The sequence below is a fragment of the Zootoca vivipara genome, chromosome 6 (genome assembly GCF_965207765.1).
Source record: "Zootoca vivipara chromosome 6, rZooViv2.hap1.1, whole genome shotgun sequence".
NCBI classification, from domain to species: domain Eukaryota; kingdom Metazoa; phylum Chordata; class Lepidosauria; order Squamata; family Lacertidae; genus Zootoca; species Zootoca vivipara.
The window spans coordinates 51,302,169-51,323,967 of record NC_142589.1 but is presented as its reverse complement, the minus strand read 5'-3'; the positions used below and the strand labels follow the sequence as shown (position 1 = coordinate 51,323,967).

At 47.4% G+C, this 21,799-nt stretch overlaps 1 protein-coding gene across 1 annotated transcript in view; it reads left to right on the top strand.

Moving 5' to 3' along the window:
- The first annotated feature begins 858 nt into the window (after positions 1–858).
- FA2H (fatty acid 2-hydroxylase) overlaps positions 859–21,799 on the top strand; it is a 71,158-nt gene continuing 50,217 nt past the window's right edge. Inside the window, exon 1 of the mRNA XM_035117884.3 lies at positions 859–1,287. Within this exon, the coding sequence (XP_034973775.2) occupies positions 1,000–1,287 (288 nt within the window). The 5' untranslated portion in view covers positions 859–999. The remainder of the gene's footprint in view (positions 1,288–21,799) is intronic.

Genomic DNA, 21,799 nt, shown 5'->3' with positions numbered 1-21,799 from the left:
GTATTGTGTCCTGTGTCAAGAGAGAGACAGGGGAAGTGTGTCCCAATGACCCAATCCCAGCTAATTCTCCTTGATCTCTCAGTGGCTTTCAATACCATTGACCATGGCTACCTGACTTGGGGCTGGGTGGGGGAAAGGACAGAAGTCTTCAAAGGTGTATTCAAAAATGGCCATGCCCAACAGAAATTTACAATATCCGTATGAGATGTTTGCAACCAGAACTGGGTGGAAATAGAGCATCTTGGCTGTGAGTCCTGGAAGACCTGCAGGCATTTTTCCGCCTGGGGTGGGTGGGTGGTGGAGCAACCAGATGCCTTTGGGGAAAGCCCGAATAGGACCCAAGAGCACTTTCCCCACCGATGGTTCCAGCAACTGGCACCCAGAAGCTTTTCTGCCTCCAACCATGTAGGAAGAGCACAACCATCTTGGTTAATAGCCACTGGTAGCCCTCTCCTCCAGGAATTTGTCGTCTCCTCTTTTAAAGCCCTACAGCTTAGTGTCCCTAACTGCCTTCCGCAGGAGTGAGTGCCATAGTTTATGTTCCGAAAAAAAACCTTTTCTCTCCCTCCAAAAAAACTTTCCCCAAATCAGCTTCGTTGGCTGGTGTTGTGGTGGAGAAAAACTTCCCCGCTCCCCGCACAAATTGTTTCAACTTCTTTTAGAACGTCGCGAAGTTCCGCCGCCCACCCCCTGCCCATCATGGGTGCTCCTCCACGAAAGGTCCCACTCCCAATGTTGTAACCTTGTGGCTTTTGGTCGTCATCCTCGGTTAGTGGGATGGTGGATAGGCGTAGGGAGGGAGTAAGGCGGCAAGCGCGGCGCTGCGTGGCGCCCTGAGACCAATGGGGACGGGGCGTGTCCGCGCCTCTCGCTTAAGTACTCCTTGGGAAGCCTGGGCAGCAGCAGCAGCAAGAGGAGCAGGTGCCTGGCTCAGTGCTGTAGAAGCCGTCGGAGGAACTGCTGCGCCGGCGCCGCCCTCGAGGATTTCGCTGCCCAGCCATGGCTCCTTCCCCACAGCAGACCCGCGCGCACAAACGCGCCGAGATACAGCAGCGCTGCGCGGCGGGCGAGTGCTTGGTGCTGGTGGGTCCCCGCCGCGTCTACGACCTGTCGGCCTTCGTGCGGCTCCACCCGGGCGGGCCGGAGCTGCTCCTCCAGCGGGCCGGCACCGACGTGAGCGCCGAGCTGGACGGGCCGCCGCACCGGCACTCGGAGAACGCGCGCCGCTGGCTCGAGCAGTATTACGTGGGCGACCTCGACGACAACGACGCGCAGCAGCAACAAGAGGTAACGCGGGCGCCTCCTCGAAAGCTTTCGCCATTCTTGGCTACGGGACAGGCAGGAATCCAACCGGGAAAGCCGCCGCCGCCGCCGGGCAGCTAGTTCTTTCGGAGGGGTAAATCAGTGGGTCGGGGACGGGCGCGCGGATTACAAACCCCAGACATAATTAAACATACTCTTCCTTTGTGGATGTTGAGTGGGGGGAGTGCCTGAAGAAAAACAAGGGGGCGTCTATCTCTGGGTAGCCTGGAAAGCCAAGTTGTGGCTGCCAGGCACGTCCACAGGTGTTCAGCGAGCTGGGGGCATCATCATCATAACCACCATCATTGCAGTGAGGTGTCTGTGTAGCAGCACCTGCTGCCCCAGGTACACCCAGGTGGAACCATCAGCTGAGGGAACCTGAGCAGTCCAGGGGGAAAGAGTTTTGCTCTTGGCTGTAGCCAGGGTTTGTGGGGGGGGGCAGGACACCCCCTCTCCGTCACCATCCTCTGTCTGGCTCTGTCTAGCAGGTTCTAAACGAAATGTCTCAACAACATTTGTTACATTCTTTTGACACCAAGTGTTCAGAAAAAATCTCTCAAAATCTTCTTATGATTTCTACTTTTAGTTAAGTATTTTTTTATTTATTTACTTGATTTAGTGGGGGGGGGGTAAGCTGCCCTCCCTACCCACTGGCTACACCCACGGTTGTGCTCTCATTGAATGGGGGAGGGGGAGGTCTGAGGGGGGGGGAGAATGAACCCTCCTCTCTCATCCCCATCCTTTGATATTTTCCCTCCAATTTAGCCAATATTTCCCCTCCAGTTTAGCCAAATTGTGCCCCCCCCCCACTCCGAGAAGCAAGAGCTAAAGGGGCGGCTATCCCAAACGGCAACCAAAAGGGCTGGTCTGGTCTGGTCTGGCCTAGCCTGACCCCCCTCTGGCCTTCCTGTAATTTGAGCGTGGCTGGATGTGCATCTTTCACAACCCTGGAAGAGCCCTGCGTTGAAGCAGGCAGGTTTACTGGCAATGGGCAGTGCCTGTACTGTACTGGGGCTGTCATGCCCCCTTTCCCAGTGGGGTGTGTTTGTGTGTGCTGGTTGAGCAATGCAGCAGGTGAAGAGCAGGAATGTGCTTTTACACGACTGCTCATTCCATTTTTGAAACATCACCCTAACTGCTTATTTCCACATTTTATTTGAGCTTTCTCACGAGCCTCTTTCGGAACTACCATATAGTGGAGCGTAGCGCAAGTTTGGTGCTCATTTCCATATTGCTTGCAAAATGATTGTTTCTGGAAGCAAATGGCATGGAATACTGTACCAAACTTGCACTATGTTGCAGTTCCAGAAGAGGCTTTTGTGTCCTATGAAAGCTCAGATATAATGTAGCAAAGGTGTGTTTTCGTGCGAGGTGAGGTGCCGTGGAAAAAGCAACAACCAGACTGCTAAATGAATTGGAGAGTTGGAAGGGATCCCAGGGAGTCATCCAGCCCAAACCCCCGAATGCCGCCCTAGAGCTCCAGTTGGGGCTTGAAAACCCAGCTGAGCTTGGCTGTGCCTCGAGAGCACACTCCTCTAGTGACAGTAGCTATAAACAGGGCATTTGTTGATCAGGACCTCCTGTGCCCTTGGGAAACTTTACGGTTGGCTGTGAAAGAATGTGCATTACTAACTTGTGGAATTCACCTGGGCAGGTTGTTATGCGCTGAAGGGTTAGAAAACTCAAAAGGCTCTCCCTGCTCCCACTGCTGTCACCCACCTCACCCCAGATCCCTCAGCATGGCGGATGGTTGGGGATAGTGGTCAAGCAACATTCGGAGGTCCTCTCCTCCCCACCATGCACCAGAGACACCAGAGAGACTTTTTGTCTTATAATGTTGGGACACGTGCTTGCACTTTCGCAGCGAGTGAGGTCCCCGTTCTGCACCTTTGATTTGCCGACGTCTATGGGGTGTGTGCAAGGAAGGCGCTTTTGAGGACAATGACTGTCTGTTGTTACGAAGGAGTGGTGCTTATCAAATGATATGTAATGCATGATTCTGCTTGTCTCCTTGTCTCTCCTCCCTATTGTAGGTCATATGCCTAGTCCCTTAGTAAGTATTCAGTCTCTTAGGGCCATGATTGAAATGATGAGATAAACTTTGCCACAGTGTATGTGCTTCACACTAAAGAGAGGTAGCTCCCCAGCGAGGCTGTGCTTTTGAGTAGAAGACCAGCATTCTTCTACTTGCTGCTTTCCGTTCTTGTCATTTTCCTGCTGAAGATCACACCCCCTAGACTGCTTTGCTCAGTGAGAGAGTCCCCTTGCCATGATAAAAAGTACCTTTGGGAGGGTGCATGAAAACACCCACACAAAGAAAACATACCACCACAAGTTTTTATTTTTCACAAAAGCAGCAAAAAAAGAGGATCGTTTTGGTGTGTGATTTTGATCTGAGAAAATGGCTCTTTCTCCACCCACCCATGCTGATTTTTCTGCTCAGGTCTGCAGCCTTCTGGGGCAGATTTATCTTTGTATACATTTGCTAAATAAATAAATGGGGGGGGGGGCAGAGTGACCTGCTGCTATGAAGCTCGTCCTCTTGGTTAATTTAGCGTTGGTTGCCTTTAGGGCACAGGTGAAAGGTGGGGCTCGGTGGAGGGATCCACCTGCAAGCCGGATGCCAGAGCAAATATGAAGCACCTTTGTATGAGCCAGCATGGCCAGGCCTGGGTGGCTAATGATTATCTGGGATATTTTGCTTCCCATGCTTGGGCTGAGCTCCCCTGCAAAGTTACACACTCCCCTCCACCTGCTGCCCCCCCCCGACTTAATCAGGTTTCTGAGAAAGGACAGCATGGTGGGGCTGTCTGTGGAAGACCCATCCTGGTCATTTTAAAACTGAGCTTGCTGACTTGAAACGGCAGGTGTGCACACAGATGCAAAACCAACTATTGGGAACCTTAGGTGCTTTCGTTTAATATGCATTTGTTCTCTTTCGCAGGATGTTACATTGCAACATCAAAGTGCATGACAAATGCATATTGATTGCAATCTTGCAGCAGGGAGCAGTCATGTTCTTGAGAGTTACTTTCCATGTTAATTCATCAGCAGAAGGCGTGGGCCTTTGAAAAACAATCAGCTGCCCATTAGAGGAAACCTGCTAGGATCACCATATGTCCGGAATTTCCCAGACATAGCTGGGATCTGTCTGTCGAAAATGGTGTCTGGGTGGAATTTTCAAAAGGCGGCTGAAATGTCCAGGAAAACCCAGGCACATGGCACTCCATATTGGAAGTGTTAATTCTTTGGCGATTTCCCTAAAAAGTAGGTAAAAAACTCAACAACCTTTGTGTCTGGATTTTCACTTTTTGAAATATGGCAACCCTAAAACCTGCAAGCCCCACCTGAGCACAAGAGGGCTCTCCCTCCCTACCCCTGTTGTTCCTAGAAAATGAGAAGAAATGAGCCTGAAAGGGCAAGGCGTGGGACAACCTTGTGGGTGTCATCCCCTGCCCAAGATAATATGCCCAAGTGGTCCATGCCAAGTGGGTGGGTGAGGCTTGGAGGGTAGTTTCTTTTGAGTCTGCTCCTCCCGTATGACCAGTCTTTTAAGGGCTTGCCCATTGGTGGGTATTATGTCCTGTCTCCCACTCTTGACAGAATGTTGAGGTTTGGGAAAAGGCAGCAGAAGTGTTGTGTTCCTCCTACAGGGAATTTTCAAGGTTCATTAAGTTGCCCTTGCATGCTGCATTTGGGGCCCTGGTGTGAAGACCTGACCTCTGGAAAGACCTGTGGCTGAGCACCAAGGGGCCTTGCAGTTTGGAAGGCCCAGTTGCAAATAATAATAATAATGATAACAACAACAATTGTACCCCGCTTATCTGACGGGGTTGCTCTGGGCGGCTTCCAGCATACATAAAAACAGAATAAAACATAAAACATTAAAAACGTCCCCATGCAGGGCTGCCTTCAGATGTCTTCTAAAGGTTGTATAGTTACTTATCTCCTTGACATCTGATGGGAGGGCATTCCACAGGGTGCCACCACCGAGAAGCACCTGGGTTTGGGGTAAGTCCCTTGCTGGTGTGGGAATGCTTACATTTGGCTTGTGCGACTGGAAGGAAAGCAGTCAGAGAGGGGCTGGCATGCCTGATGGCGTGGGGTACCAGATCCACAGGTGGGCTAAAGCTGAGGTGGTGCTGAGCCAGATCATGGAACTGGGGATGCTTGAACTGGGGGATGACGGGTTGTAGTTGAGACTCTGAATTTAATAGACTTTGAGGGGGGCAGTGGTTCTTTAGATTGCCGTGTGTCTTCCTTTGCTTTCTCAAGATGCGCAAGTCAGGCCTGCTGCATTTGGGGGCCCTCCTGCTCATTCTGCTGAGCGGTGCCCTTGATCTCCACCTCTAAAGTCCTGCCCTGAAAGTTCCAGAGAGGACAGGAGTTGAGGTCAAGGGCAGCTAAGAAGAGTACTACTGAATTGGGGGAGCTATAAGTGGTCTGTCCCAAGGAGCAGAGAGTACAGCTGAGAAGGGACTTTCGCCCCAGGCAAAGCAAACTTCTGGTCGAGCAAAAATCCAAGCCTGACCTGGAAGTACTTGCAGCCATGCTAGGAAGAGCTGCCAGCTGCTCTGGGGCTTGGGGTCATGCTGGAATTTAGGAGGTCACCTCAGGCTCCTCTTCCCCTGCTCTGAATCCTTGAGTGGCTAGAGTTACGCCAGTTGCTGGAAACCACAGGAAGGCAGAGTGCTGCTCTTGTGCTTGGGCCCTGCTTGCTAATTCCCCACAGGTATCTGGTTGGCCACTGTGAGAACAGGTTGCTTGGGGCTGATCCAGAAAGCTCTTCTTTCTGATGTTCTTATGGCTGACGCTCAAAGAAGGCTTCCTGTGCTCCTTCTAGGAAACCTGGGAACATACATCCTTGATTTGACTCAAGCACAAGAAGCATGCCAGTATAATGTGAGGACGGTAACAGTTGTTCATGCCCAATTCTGGGAGAAATGTGTATTTTAGTCTTCTGAACTGTTTGTGTGTGGACAGAACAGGTGCTTTATTCCTCCTGTGTGATGATTTATGTATCATACAGGTGTGGCCCTCCCTGTTTCTCCATCTGAGGCGAAATAGGAAGGTGCCGTCTGCCCCACTGAAGCCTTGCTCACCAGCAGCTGCTGCTGTTGCTGGGGATGGGGCGCTTATAGGGACACTGCCCCATGGAATCTCACCATCTGAGGCAGGTGTTTCTGGCTGCCTCATGGGTGGGCCGGCCCTGCTGCCATGTTTAGGAGCAAGTTTCAGCAGCAACTTGACCTATGGCCAAGGTCTTTATGAAGGCTTGTACTCGGTGAGGCAAGAGCACATAGCAAAGCACCTTTCTCTAAAATCCATGTGTGGTAATACCGGGCTTTTGTTCCCCTCCAGGGTTTTTTGGGAGCCTCAGTCAGTCACTCCCTGCTCTGGGACAGAATTAGCTCCCTGCTTGGCTCAGCGCACCCAGGTAGCTTTGCTGTGGGGCCCGAGGCACAAGGATGAGGCAACCACGCTTCTGTGAGACAGTGAAAAGGAAGCCCTCCTTCGTGCAGCATGTAGTTAAACTATGGAACTCGCTCCCACAGGAAGCAGTGATGGCCGCCAACCTGGATGGCTTTCAAAGAGGGTCAGGCAAATTCCTGGAGGAGAGGGGCTGCTGATGCCTGTGCTCTGCTCGCCTGCTCATCAGTAAACAGCCTCTTGTTCTGAGCCTGCAAAGTGCGTAACTCTGCTGTATAGATTAAATAAGAACTTAGCAGCAGAGAGGGAGAAAATCTAGATCATGTCAGCCATTGGGAAAACCGGGGGATTTAATCCAGAAGTGGAAGGATGGCAGCAAGTACCAATTTCTGATTCTGATTAAAAATTTTATTAGGATTGGAATAACACTTGCAGTTTACTGCTGAATTTTGGATATAATGGACATGTAAAAGATTTGAATTATTATAAAAGAGGCAGGAGGAAATGATTAACAATAGGATGCACAAATTTAAAAAACCGTGTGTGTGTGTGTGTGTGTGTGAAAGTTTGTGTAAAAGTTTGTGCCAGTACCTCCTGGCTAATGATGGACAAAATGTAATATTTCTCAGTGTTTGTGGCAGTAAAGCTTGCTTCATTTTAAGAGGTTCAGTGTAGCCATATAAGTCCTCCCCCACTTTTAAACACACACACACACACACACACTTCTTTGCTTGTAGAGCAAATAAGGAGCCCAGCATCTTAATTTCCTAGAGGTGTTGCCCAAGCATCCTCCTCCAAGGTCTGAGCCGCCTCCCGGGGAGTGTGCAGGTGCTGGGCTTGGACCCCCTTCCTCCTGGCTGCCTGCTCGTGTCTTCTGTGCCTCTCTCTCTTCGCCATCTCCTTCCTTGCCCCTCGGCTCTCCTTGTCCCTCCACAGGCAGAACGAGTCCAGCGAGGTTTCGGGAATGCGCCGAGCCAGACAAACGAGTTCTTATTCTCTCCCCTTTGAAATGCTATTGATGATGTGTAAAGGCAGGCGATATGGGGAAGCAGCCACGGAGGCAGACCGAGCACAGCCTGGCACCAAGGGAGCGGCTCGCCAGCGGCGCTGGGGGCCACTGGCCTTGGTGACAATCGCCTTATCTTGCCCTTGTCAGAGCCCGACCCAAGAGAAACACTCCACGGTGACATGGGGAGGAGAGAAAGCAAACAGGGACCTCCTGCTGCTGCACAGCTAGCCTCAGGCGGTGATGGAGCTTCTCAGTTTTTCTCTGGGGAAAGAGCCAAGACGAATCAGAGATTAGGATGCTTGCATGTGCCTGTGAGTGCGTGCTCTCACGCTGCTGTTGGCACAGGGGGCGCTTTTAATGAAAAACGACTAAATGAAACAAAGACACATTTTAAAAATACACATCAGAAGTCAGGTGCGGAAGGAAGCAGGTGTGCTGACAGGCGAGGGGAGGGTTGGTTTGGATTGCATTTGAGGGTGAACCAAGCCAAGCTGCTCTTTCCGGAACGATTACACAGGCATCCTTCGACATTTGTACTTATCGGAATCTTGCAATGCAGAAAGATGCATATACTAGGAAAACAAGTGTGCATTTAAAAACACAAACAATATTAGTGAAATCAATCAACCAATCAATCAATTAAATTTCTATACTACCCTTCACTTGAAGATTACAGGGTGGTTTACAATATAAAAACCACAAAAAAATACCCTAATAACAAGCAAAACCATACCCCCACAGTTTAAAAGGCCATAAATTGCTTAATTAGCCAAAGGCCTGGGAGAAGAGGAATGTTATTGCCTAATGTCTAAATATATGTAATATATATTCCAGGGGGGAGCAATCCACAAACAGTGCCTCCCGCTGATTAAATAAGGTTAAAACGTATCATATTAGGGATAGCAGCCTTGCAAAAATGTGTATATTAGGAGAAGTTAGCACAAACAAATGTTGATAAATTGGCTTTTTTCTTTTTTTAAATCACAAACTGATTTATGGTTGTTGTTGTTGTTGTTGTTGTTGTTTTGTATTCCTGTAACTTTTCAGACCACAAATGTTTTCGGGTCTTTTTGCCCCATGTTCATTGTGCTACAGTGCAGGATGGCAATAATGTGCTAACGTTAGGGAAGCATTGCAGAACAACTAATAAAGCACAATGATGTGTGGATGGTCCAGTATAATTCCGCCATTGATGTACTGTACTATAATTGCATCAGCAACATACTGCAGAATATATATACCCCTTCCTCTCGAAAAAGCCTATAATATGAAAAGTGACAGGATTTCTGCATAAAATTGTGGGATATTGCTGTGACTGGGAGTGAAGCTGTATTTGTGCCCAGAAACATTTACAGGCACAAACAGTATTGAAAGGCAAATTGTGTTTAACCACCTTGAATACCATCATAAATACCAGTGATCATAAATGTATGATATAAAGAACCTCTGGAGGGATTGCTTACTGCAACATTTCCAGAAAACTCACATGGTTGGCTAAATGAATTGACACCCACATTATTCAGGTGTGAAGGGGCTGTGGCAGTCCCACTGCTGTCCTCGATGCAATAGCCTGGATGTTTGAGGTAGGGGAGCTTATGGAGGTAGCGGTCTCTATGTGAGTCAGGTGCCTATACACAAAGGCTTCCTATCCATTTGATATGATGCAGCCTTATCACTCATGCCACATGCCTGAATAATATGTCTGGAGAGAGAGAGAGAGAGAGAGAGAGGGAGAGAGAGAGAGGTGGTGGCGGCAAAGGGGGATCCTTGCTGATCAACTGCAAATCATTTGCAGGCCTCCCCAGTGCTGGATTTACATATAAGCTAAATAAGCTATAGTTTAGGGCCCCACTCTCTTGGCCCCCCCCAAAAATTAAAGGAAAAAAACCCCTGGGTGTACATTTGCGTGTTTACACCTTTAAACCCTATAAATAAATTCAGACAAGACTCAAATTTTGGTTTGGTTTTTGGCAGAATTAAGGCCACAACTTTATTGATTACATCAGGTGAGTGGTTGCATAGGCTCTGGTTCGACTAGCTCCCTGCACCGTTGCAGGTAGCACTGACCCAGGGCAGCAGCAGAGGTCAGCCTAGGGTGAACACCTGGAATGGCAGAAAGCTGGGGACATGCTATGTCCACCACCCAGATGTCCCCCTGGACTCAGGCACGGGCACAACCCCTCTCAGGGATAACCAAACCATGGAGTCCCTGGATTCCTTTAACAGAATACCCTTCACATATGGGTGGTGAGAGCGTTCCTCATCCCTATCACCTGAACCAGTGCCTATCCGCAACCTTACAAGTTGTGACAATTTGCTACGCGGCAGGCGAAACCCAAATGGCACCAGCCAATCAGCCAAGTGGGGAAAATTCCTGCCATACTCCTGTCCCAACGACAGACGACACACGATGGCATAGCAAGGTCAAGCACGCAAGCCCTAAATATAGGGAGAGGTGGTCAAGTGTTCCAGTGCACTGACCAAAAGAGGAAGCTCTGAGTCACATGCATGAGCATATATACGTCCCTTGATCAGTTTGGCTAGCGTCCCATTGGCCTGATTCAACCCAGCATCAAGGGACCTACCAATAGGGTGTTGTGACTATCCAGTCAAACCCACCCACAACACAGTGTTCAGTTGCCAGGTTGCACTGCAAAATGTACCCTCTTTGAGGGAGGACACGATTTCTAAAATATAAGATAAAAAACAAATAAAATAAAACTTACGTACAATTAGAGCTTAATAATTATTTCACTATTAATACACTTCTAAGTTGTATTTCAGTTCAACAATTACTTTGATAAAATACACATTTTGTTATGTGCAAATGGCTTTAGATACCTATTAGGTCCATAACTTACCATATAGCATATATTCAACACAAAAAACAGTGACAATTTGTTGTTGACAAAGGGCAGCTGGACATATAAAGGGCCCCATTACCTTCAGTAGCTTAGGGCCTCATCAAACCTAAATCCGTCCCTGGTTCTCCCAGTCAATCCTTCACACAAAACACCTAAACCCAAATACAATACCAATACGTAACAGGCATCAACACCAGCTCATTCGATTTATATTAACATTTAAGTAAGTGTGCAGTTTTGGGACACGGGTGGCGCTGTGGTCTAAACCACAGAGCCTAGGGCTTGCCGATCAGAAGGTCGGCAGTTTGAATCCCCACAATGGGGTGAGCTCCCGTTGCTCGGTCCCTGCTCCTGCCAACCTAGCAGTTCAAAAGCACGTCAAAGTGCAAGTAGATAAATAGGGACCACTACAGCGGGAAGGTAAACGGCGTTTTCGTGTGCTGCTCTGGTTCGCCGGAAGCAGCTTAGTCATGCTGGACACATGACCTGGAAGCTGTACGCCAGCTCCCTCGGCCAGTAAAGCGAGATGAGCACCACAACCCCAGAGTTGTCCGCGAATGGACCTAATGGTCAGGGGTCCCTTTACCTTTAAGTGTGCAATTTACTAAAAGGACAAGTCAAAGTATCCCTTAAGCAACTCCTTATGGAGGTTCCTGCAGCTGGAAGGTAGGGTAAAGCAGGTGAAAAAACGCCAACACTGAGCCTCTCCTTCCTTTGGAAACAGCTCCCTTCCATCTGCCCTAACCAGCTTGCGAGATGCCAATTGGCACCTCCTAGCCCAGGGCTTTCAAGATGACACCTGCAACCTCACTTAACCCCAGGTTAGTCTTGCACTATTGCAACCAGCTGGCTCATCTGGTTGCCCATTGTGGGACTTTGCCCACCCTGGCTAGACTTGCTTGGCTGCATCCTGACCATGCATTTAATTTTGATATAAGAAACTGTGCAGTAAAGAGGAGTACCCGAAGGAGTCTCAAAGCGGCTAATAATCTCCTTTCCCTTCTTCCCCCACAACAAACACCCTGTGAGGTAAGTGGGGCTGAGTGACTTCAGAGAAGTGTGACTAGCCCAAGGTCACCCAGCAGCTGCATGTGGAGATGCGGAGACGTGAACCTGGTTCCCCAGATTACGAATCTACCACTCTTAACCACTACACCACACTAGCAGCCACATACCCTCTCACACCCTTTGAGAGAGGTGAGCGTTGCTGAGTTGTCCACTTTTGCAACAGAGCTGATGAATTGTTGGCCCTGCTTGCAACCTGTTCTTTCAGCTCAAATACTCACAGATTTATGTATTAGAGTGGGCTGAGGTTATACCTCACACCCTCTCAGTCAACTCGACAGGATCCAGGATAAATATTTATGGTGTTTGACTCCACTCCTTGGTAGCGTTTCGTCATTCTGGATAGTTTTCGGTAGCAAGTATCTGAACGTTGCTTGGTTCTCTTCCTTGAAAAGAGAAGTGTATGTGTGTCTGTAGGGGTCCATTAGACTGCTTTTTATATTGTTTTAGTTTTATTAGTGCTCAATTACTTTTTAATGATGGTACCCCCCCCATTTTGCTTGTGATTCGTATTCTTTTTGTAAACCACCTTGAGTCCCAGTTCAGGTGAAAGGTATGAAGCAAAGAAAGAGAGAATGAATGAATGAATGAAGAGCCTGTTGGATCAGGCTAATGGACCATCTAGTCCAGCCTCCTGTTCTCACAGTGGCCAGCCAGATCCCTCTGGGAAACCAGGATCCGAGCACAGGAGGACTCACCCCTCCTGTGGTTTCCAAAAAGTGCTATTCAGAAGCATTGCTGCCTCCAAGCATGGAGGCAGAGCACAGCCATTGTGGCTAATAGCAGTGCTTTTTTTTCTGGCGGCACGCAACATTATGCAGTACCGCCACCTTTTGCCCAGCTTAGGGAAGGAGGTGTGAAACTCTGACAGGATCTTGGACCCTGCTGCCTCCTTCCCAAAGCTGGGCGGGGGAGGCCTCTTCACCTGGGTGGCAGCACCCCAGTAGGTGGGTGGGTGAAGGAGCGTCAAGCAGCTAACCTGCCCTCACCGCCCAGCCTTGCCACCAGGCCATGTCCCTCCCCCATTTGCTTGCCCCTCCTGCTGCTTGCTGGTGGCTGCTGGCACTAGCTAGTAGCTACTGATAGCCTCCTCCCCCATGAATTTTTCCATGCCTTTTTAAAAACCCATCCAAGATGGCGGCCATCACTGCCTCCTGTGGGAGGGAGATTCATATCTTAACTCTGTGCTGTGTGAAGAAGGACTTTTTTTTGTCTGTCCTGAATCTTCCAACATCCCACTACTAGTATTATGGGGGGTATTTTTTCTAGCCACTTTACATATGCTATACATAATTTTATAATATTTTTGAGCTGTGCACACCTTGTCCGAGGCCTGGGGTGGGATTCTTGTTCGAATAAAGTTATAAACTCAAACAGAAAGCAGCCAATCTCTGGTGCTCCCCCCCCCTCCAGCTTACCCTCTGAGGCCCAGGGCAAGTGTACCGGGCTGCCCCCCCCTGCACACGCCTGCTTGTTTAACCCCTGTGGCTGACTTAGGTCTTTTCTAGGTCACCTCTAGATGACCAGTTCATTGAGTACTCATTATGATTGCCTACACTTGGGCAAAAAAAATGAAAGGCACAAATACAGGATGGGAGACACTTGGCTTGAGAGCAGTACATGTGAAAAGGATCTAGGAGTCTTGGTAGATCACAAACTTGACATGAGTCAACAGTGTGATGCAGCAGCTAAAAAAGCCAATGCAATTCCAGGCTGCATCAATAGGAATATAGCATCTAGATCAAGGGAAGTAATAGTACCACTGTATTCTGCTCTGGTCAGACCTCACCTGGAGTACTGTGTCCAGTTCTGGGCACCACAGTTCAAGAAGGATACTGACAAGCTGGAACGTGTCCAGAAGACGGCAACCAAAATGGTCAAAGGCCTGGAAACGATGCCTTCTGAGGAACGACTTAGGGAGCTGGGTATGTTTAGCTTGGAGAAGAGAAGGTTAATGTGTGATATGATAGCCATGTTCAAATATATAAAAGGATGTCATATAGAGGAGGGAGAAAGATTGTTTTCTGCTGCTCCAGAGAAGCAGACACGGAGCAATGGATTCAAACTACAAGAAAGAAGATTCCACCTAAACATTAGGAAGAACTTCCTGACAGTAAGAGCTGTTCGGCAGTGGAATTTGCTACCAAGGAGTGTGGTGGAGTCTCCTCCTTTGGAGGTCTTTAAGCAGAGGCTTGACAGGCATATGTCAAGAATGCTTTGATGGTGTTTCCTGCTTGGCAGGGGGTTGGACTGGATGGGCCTTGTGGTCTCTTCCAACTCTATGATTCTATGATTTGTTTTTGGGAGAGGTTAGATGCGGCAGCATTAAGCAAAAATGTCCAGGTTTTTTGGGAATTGGGTTTGCTGCGCAGGGAGCACGAAGTCCACTCTAATGGCACCACCTGAATTTGCTCTGGTGTGCAGTTGAATCCCACCCACTACATACTGGTAGGGATGGTCTGGAATCACCCTAAATTGTGTTGCAAGTGTCCACTCCGTAGATGTTACCTGCTGGTTTTAAGTGGTAGCTATGAAAGTTACAAAATGGAGAAAATAAAAGTTACAAACATAATAAGCAATGCATAAGCAAAAGGACAAATGAAAATGGCACAGAACAACATACCAGCTTTTGAGTTCTCTTTACCTGGCTCTTTAGGATGTTAAGCAAAACCAAGGTGGGGGTGGGTGGGCGAGAGAGTGAGAGCCTGGAAGTATGCTGGAGCCCAAAAGTCTGCAGGTGCATCAGTATGATGATGAAATGCAGGAACAGCTAGGCCAACTTAATTGGATTAGTCTCCCCTGAAAGTTGCTGTGGTAAAACAAAACAAACCTTTATTGTTACAGTCAATGACCAACACGGAGAAAACAAAATAGGAAGCACATGCTATCCTAATGTGTCTAATACATAAAGGAGAATCAATTAAAATGAGGGCAGGGCAACTTGTCACCCTCCAGATCTTACTGGACTCACAATTCTCAGCAGCCAATGATGGGAGTTGGGAGGGATGATGAGAGTTGTAGTCCAACAACACTGCAAGGGTCATGAGTTCCCCACCCTGAGGTATACATTAGATTCCCCACTCTTCCTTTATATGTGAATAGGGCAGACCAGTGTGAACCAATAGGTGTGGCTGCTGATCATCCCAGTCGGTGGGACCCTTAGATAAGGTATGCAAACCTCTTTTTTTGAAGGAGCAGATTCTGGGCAGAGGGAGAGGGTTAGGCACATGGCTGAGGAGAGCTTTGAATGGGAGGACAAAGAAGCAGAAGCGTCGCAGCCTGAGTCATTTTGTGGCCTGATGCAATTTAGCAAATGGCGCCCCTTACCCCCAAGGCAAGGTGTAGCGTTCCCAAAGCTCTGCATTAAGCTAGAGAATCTCACGAGTGCCTCTCTTTGGGAGTTAAAATTCAGTACTGATTTCAGATGCAGGTGGTGCTGTGATTTAAACCACAGAGCCTAGGGCTTGCCGATCAGAAGGTCAGCGTTTCGAATCCCTGCGACGGGGTGAGCTTCCATTGTTCGGTCCCAGCTCCTGCCAACCTAGCAGTTCGAAAGCAAGTAGATAAATAGGTACTGCTTCCGTGCACTGCTCTGGTTCGCCAAAAGCAGCTTAGTCATGCTAGCCACGTGACCCAGAAGCTGTCTGCAGACAAACGCTGGCTCCCTTGGCCTATAGAGCGAGATGAGCGCACAACCCCAGAGTCGTCCACGACTGGACCTAACTGTCAGGGGTACCTTTACCTTTACTAATTAGATTACTGTTGGAGAAAATATACAGAAAAGGTTTTCTACCTTTCTCTGAACACTAGAAGTTGTGGACATCCATGGAATTCTGGACGATTCAGGACAGATAAATAGGAGTGACGTCTTCATACAGTGCATAGTTAAACTATGGCACTTTCTCCTGCAAGTGACAGTGATGGTCACAAACCTAGATGGCTTTAAAAGAGGATTAGACAAACCCATGGCTACTAGCCATGATGGCTATGTTCTCCCTCCACTGGAGGTCCACGAGTTCTAGTGCTATGAGAGAGGTAGAAAAACCATTCTCTATCCATTTTATCTACACAATGCTTAACTTTATAAACCTCTGTCATGTTACTTTTTACTCACCTTTTCTCTAAACTAAAAAGTTATAGATACTGCAACCATCCTCACACAGGGGTTGCTCCATCACCTTCATCATTTTTGTTTTCTTTTCCAAGCCTGACATAAACTTTTTGAGGACAGAACAGAACTGGACTGTATAAAGTGTTCCAAGTCCGGTCACATCATATAGGTTTGTCTAACAGCATTATAACATTGGCAGTTTTATTTTCAAGTGTTGTTATTTTCAACAGCCAAGTCCAAAACAGGCTGGATTGTTAGAAAGCTCAGAGAAAAGGGAGGTGCCAATGGCCATGGTTGGCTGCATCCCAAAAAACAAAAACAAAAACAAACTCTGTTTGGTTGATCCTGGTGATTAGCTAAACCCAGATTGCAAAGCTTTAAGGCTTGGGAAACACTGCTTGTTGGACGAGGCACCTGCCGTTTAAGGGTGTGAGCCACCCCGCTTTCTCCTTGGCTGCCCAGCATTGGCCAGCTTCAGCCCTAAGGGGCAGGACAATGTGTCCATGCATTACAAGCCTGGGATGTAGCTCTGATTATTAAAGGGACACTCCTTTCTTATGTACCATGATCTTTTGTTGTGTACCTTCATTGTATAAATTATCTTGATTCAGCATCCCAACCGTTACATGACTCTCCTACAGTTTAAGGTGAGATCAGTGAAGTTCTGCTTCTTGCTGTCAGTCTTATGGGCAAATCCATCTTGGCTCAAAGCCCTGGCCTGGCCTGTGAGCTCTTGCCTAATTCTAGAGGTGTGATGATGATCATGACCAGGCTTCCTCAACATTGGCCCTCCAGATGTTTTGCAACTACGATTCCCATCATTCCTGACCACTGGTCCTGCTAGCTAGGGATCATGGGAGTTGTACGCCAAAAACAACAGGAGGGCCGTGGTTGAGGAAGCATGATCATGACCATGGCCCTGGCTGCCCTGGAGGGGACCATCCCAGCCACCCTGCTGCTCAGCACTGAGCAGGACATATCTTCTGGTCCCTGGGGGGATCTCCTGTATCCCCTTGAGCTGATTGGTTGTTAAGCATCTTTCACTCTCAGGACAGCTCAAGGTGTATTAGATTGCCCTTAAAGCCCTCCATACCCACACTGAACCTCCTTCTGGAGGGAGCCAGCTATGCTTAGCATGATTCTCCAACCTTCTGCATCACTTGCTGATTTTTTTTTTTTCATTTTAAGAAAGTCATGCAGACCTTGATGCAGAACCTGTTCAATGTTAAATCAGTGTATTCCATTCCCTCAGTTTGAATAGTATATCTCCTCTTTCCCCAGAACAGAATAAGTTTCCTTGTTTTCTGGTTAACCCCGCACCCTGCTCTGTCAATGTTGGAGCTGTCCCAAAATAGATCTTTAAGGACATAGATCTTTAAGGAACTGCATGCCACCCAACACCAAATGGTAGTGCTCAAGCCATAATTAGTTTTCTTGCACTGCAGGGGGTTGGGCTAGATGACCCTTTGGGTCCCTTCCAACTCTATAATTCTATGATTCTATACCCATTTTACTGTTAGTAACTAGCCAAAGGAAGAACTAAGCCACTGGACTGCCACTTATGGATTACAGTATATCCGAATGCATGGATGGCAGCTGAGCATGTCACATGCTTTTCTTCAACTGTGAAACAAACCATGATCTTTCCTGGCTTATGCTGCCGGACTCTTGGTTTTTGTTCATTTCCAGATTGGCAAAATAGACCTATTATGTACAATTGCATTAAGTAAATCATTTAGAATGAGGAGAGGGGGTGTTCCTTATTCATATTATACTGTGTTTCTACAACGATCTACGCCTTCTATAAAATAATTTTTATAATAAAGTTTTTTTGGGGGGAATCTAGGATGCTGAGAAATTTGCTATATACCTTTTTGCAGCAGCAGCAGAAAAAAAAAAGCTAATGCAATGCTAGGCTGCGTCAACAGAAATAGAGTTAGATAGTTAATTCCCAGAGTGGTCTTAACAAGCAATCGCTCTTCCTATGGGAACTGCAGCTCTGAGGGGGGGGGAATAGGGGACTCCTAGCAACTCTCAGCACACACAACGAATTACAGTTCCTGTGACTGTTGAAAATTGTATGATAATGCTTTAAATCTATAGTGCAGATGGGGCATACTATAGAACAGGCATCCCCAAACTGTGGCCCTCCAGATGTTTTGGCCTACACTCCCATGATCCCTAGCTAACAGGACCAGTGGTCACGGAAGATGGGAATTGTAGTCCAAAACTGTTCAGTGCTGTGTATGGTTGAAGAGAGAGACAGAGAGGATTTATTTTGCTTTGCTTTGTATGCAGAAACTCTGCTGGTTTTATTTTCTTTTAATAAATCCTGTAAATAGTTATTCTGCGTCTAGCCAACTAGTCATTTCCACCTCAACTAGCTTCTGCGCTGTGCAGGAAAACTCTACTACGTTTGGGCTAAAGCCACTAGAGCTATGCCTGACACTTCAAAATTCTAAGAGGTTATGGGCCCAGGTGCTGCCAGCCTGAGTTGTGGTGGTGTCAGCATAAGCGGTGTTGGTTCCAGTAGTTCCAGAAGTCGTTGTTCCTGTGGTGCAGCGGAAGGACACTGGCTGGTTCCTGACTGTCATGAGCTGGTGATGCAGTGGGCGCAAGGACGACAGCTGCAGCGTGTGAGTGCTGCGTGCTGTGGTTCCTGTTCTCTCTCGGTGGCCGTGAGTAGCTGGTTCCAGGTTCCAGGGACATCGCTCTCAAGATGGCCTCACAACCATTTCAGATGGCTTTTGAGCATCTGAATGACTCCAATTACTTGCTGTGGTCGGAACGCATGCAGGCAGTGCTGCAGAGGGATCATCTCTGGCAAGTGGTGAGTAAGTTTCCTGCGAAGCCTGATGATGAAGACCTCGATAAAGACCAAAGAGCAAGGGCCACAATTGTCTTGGGGCTGGAAGATTCCCAGTTGCCGTATGTGAGGGGAATCAAGACAGCTAGAGGTGTGTGGCAAGCACTTAAAGAACTCCATGTGCGTGAGACAGCGGTTTCCAAGCTGTTCATTCACAAGGCATTGTACAAGGCAATGTTACAGCCTGGGGTTACAATGCAGGAACATTTTATCGCTGTAAAATACCAAAATGTTCGTTGCAGTGTACAAGACAATGTAATCACATGTACTTATGTATCAAGTGAAGAAAATGTGGCAGATGTATTAACTAAACCATTGGCAAAGATAAAGAACAAGCAAATGTGCAAGGGTTTAGATTTGCTGGAAAAATGAGTAAACAGTAAAAGTTCCTACACAGGTGTTAATTGATGTTAATTGTCCAGCAGAATCTGTGAGGGGGTGTTCAGTTTCTGTTAATTGGTTCTCATGGGAAACTTACAGATTCTTGCTTCATACAATTAACTCAAGGTAGTGTCAGTTTACTCTAGGCAGAAAGCCAAGGTCTGCCTGACCTGGAAACTACTCTCTCTGATTGGTTAACGACCAGCACTGAACTCTGTTATCTAGGAATGCTATTACAGTTGTTTGTTGTTGGGTGTTAGGAGTAGGAGTGCTGTGTATGGTTGAAGAGAGACAGAGAGGATTTATTTTGCATGTATGCAGAAACTCTGCTGGTTTTATTTTCTTTTAATAAATCCTGTAAATAGTTATTCTGCGTCTAGTCGACTAGTCATTTCCACCTCAACTAGCTTCTGCGTTGTGCAGGAAAACTCTGCTACGTTTGGGCTAAAGCCACTAGAGCTATGCCTGACACTTCAAAATTCTAAGAAAAACATATGGAGGGCTGAAGTTTGGGGATGCCTGCTATAGAATGTTACAGTTTATTTACTGATGCACTGTAAGTCATGAGAGAACCCACACTTTGCATGCCAAGATCCCAGATTCAATCTCTGGCTTCTCCATCTGAAAAGCTCTCAGGTGCCAGGGATCCAAAATATTCCCGCCTCGGGCTTTGAGAGTGGGATGCTACGAAGAGTAGACAGTGCAGAACCTGGTAGGGCAATGACCTGATAAGGCATATCACCCCTGCACCTCAGCCCACAACAGGCTGCAATCATTTTCAGCCTGGGTGGACCATAACTCACAACCTCTGCATGCAGATACCACCAAATTCAGCTAATTCCACAGGCATGAGCACAGCAAGAAGCCAGGGCAGGCTGGCTGGAAAAAACATGGCAGACAGAAAGCTGGTGACTTGGTACGTTTTATGAAAATGCTTCTTTCCCTGTGTGTCCCTTAGTTTTGGAGTGCACCATTGAAAAGCAAATCTTCAAAGTACAATTTTGTATCAGTTGGAACATGAACATAATTTTAATTGTCATTAGTGGTCTCCCGCTTGGACTACTGCAATGCACTCTATGTGGGGCTACCTTTGAAGGTGACCCGGAAACTACAGTTAATCCAGAATGCGGCAGCTAGACTGGTGACTGGGAGCAGCCGCCGAGACCATATAACTGAAAGACCTACATTGGCTCTCAGTACGTTTCCGAGCACAATTCAAAGTGTTGGTGCTGACCTTTAAAGCCCTAAACGGCCTTAGTCCTGTATACCTGAAGGAGTGTCTCCACCTCCATCATTCTGCCCGGACACTGAGGTCCAGTGCCGAGGGCCTTCTGGCGGTTCCCTCGCTGCGAGAAGCCAAGTTACAGGGAACCAGGCAGAGGGCCTTCTCAGTAGTGGCGTCCGCCCTGTGGAATGCCCTCCCGTTAGATGTCAAGGAAATCAACAACTATCTGAATTTTAGAAGACATCTGAAGGCAGCCCTGTTTAGGAAAGTTCTTAATGTTTGATGTTTTATTGTGTGTTCAATATCCTGTTGGAAGCTGCCAAGAGTGGCTGGGGAGGGCTGGCCAGATGGGTGGGGTATAGGTTAATAATAATAATAATAATAATAATAATAATAATAATAATAATAATTTCTTTCCCACTTTTTCTCTGAGGGAACTCAAGGTGGCAGACACACTTCTCCCTCTCTGCACATTTTATCCTCACAGCAACTCGCGGCAACAGTAGGTTAAACTGAAAGGCAGGGACTGGCCCAAAATCACCCAGTGGGTGGAATTGAACCCTAGTCTCTCAGCTCCTAGTGAAGAATTCTAGCCACCACTCCACACTGGCTCTTGTAAGTGTTGTTTGGTTAGCTTCTGAGGTTTCTGCTGTTGTCTTCAGTTGTACCACTTCAGTACACATTAGCATATTTTTCATGCTACTGAAAATATGGGGCAGGGATCTAGAAAGAGAATGAGGATTGCTACATGTGTAGTTGCAAAAGAAAAAGAAAAAAAACACCCAAAACATTCTGAAAGAGTTGCCGAGTCAAGATTTCTGAGCAAGTGATCTGGTACATGAAGGAAGGGACTCATTTTTTCAAAAAGATGTGAAGGGGCAGAAAGGTCAGGAGGGAAGCTGTTTTTTGAATTATTTTATTGTTCAGTACCATGAAAGGATGAGAGAGAAACATCACTTGGGATGAGAGGCGTGGAGGGAATTAGATTCAGTTGGCATTTAATTCACACTTTTCGGAACAATGAGTGAATCGAAACACAGTCATCCTTTTCCCAAATTTTGCAATGCCGAATTTCCAGCCAAGAAACGAGTGCATATACCAGGGCAAGGCATGCAGAGATCAGTGAACATCATACAAGAACAAATTATATTAAGGAAAATTGCTTGGCAAAAATGTGTATACCAGGCAATGTGTATACAGAATGTGTATACAGAATGTGTCGATCAGGTGAAATTAGCACCAAACTTCAGATGAATTTTCCCAACAACTTTCTTGTTTTTTTTCCCTTTTAAATGAAATCGCAAACTGATGTGGAAATGTGAAGAACTGGACTTAAGATTGGGGTGGGGTGGGGTGAGACACGAACAGAAACTGAATCGTCAGGTTCTCCCATCTCTGCTGGGGAGTGAAAGGGAAGGTTGCACGTTCATGGCTAATCAGCCTGAGGGCTTCCCCTCCCTGCTTCCTTTTGGAGAACTGTGCTTTGCTGCTAATGAAAGGGGTGCTGTTCCAATCCACACCGCTTCTCTGCCTCTCCTACAACTTT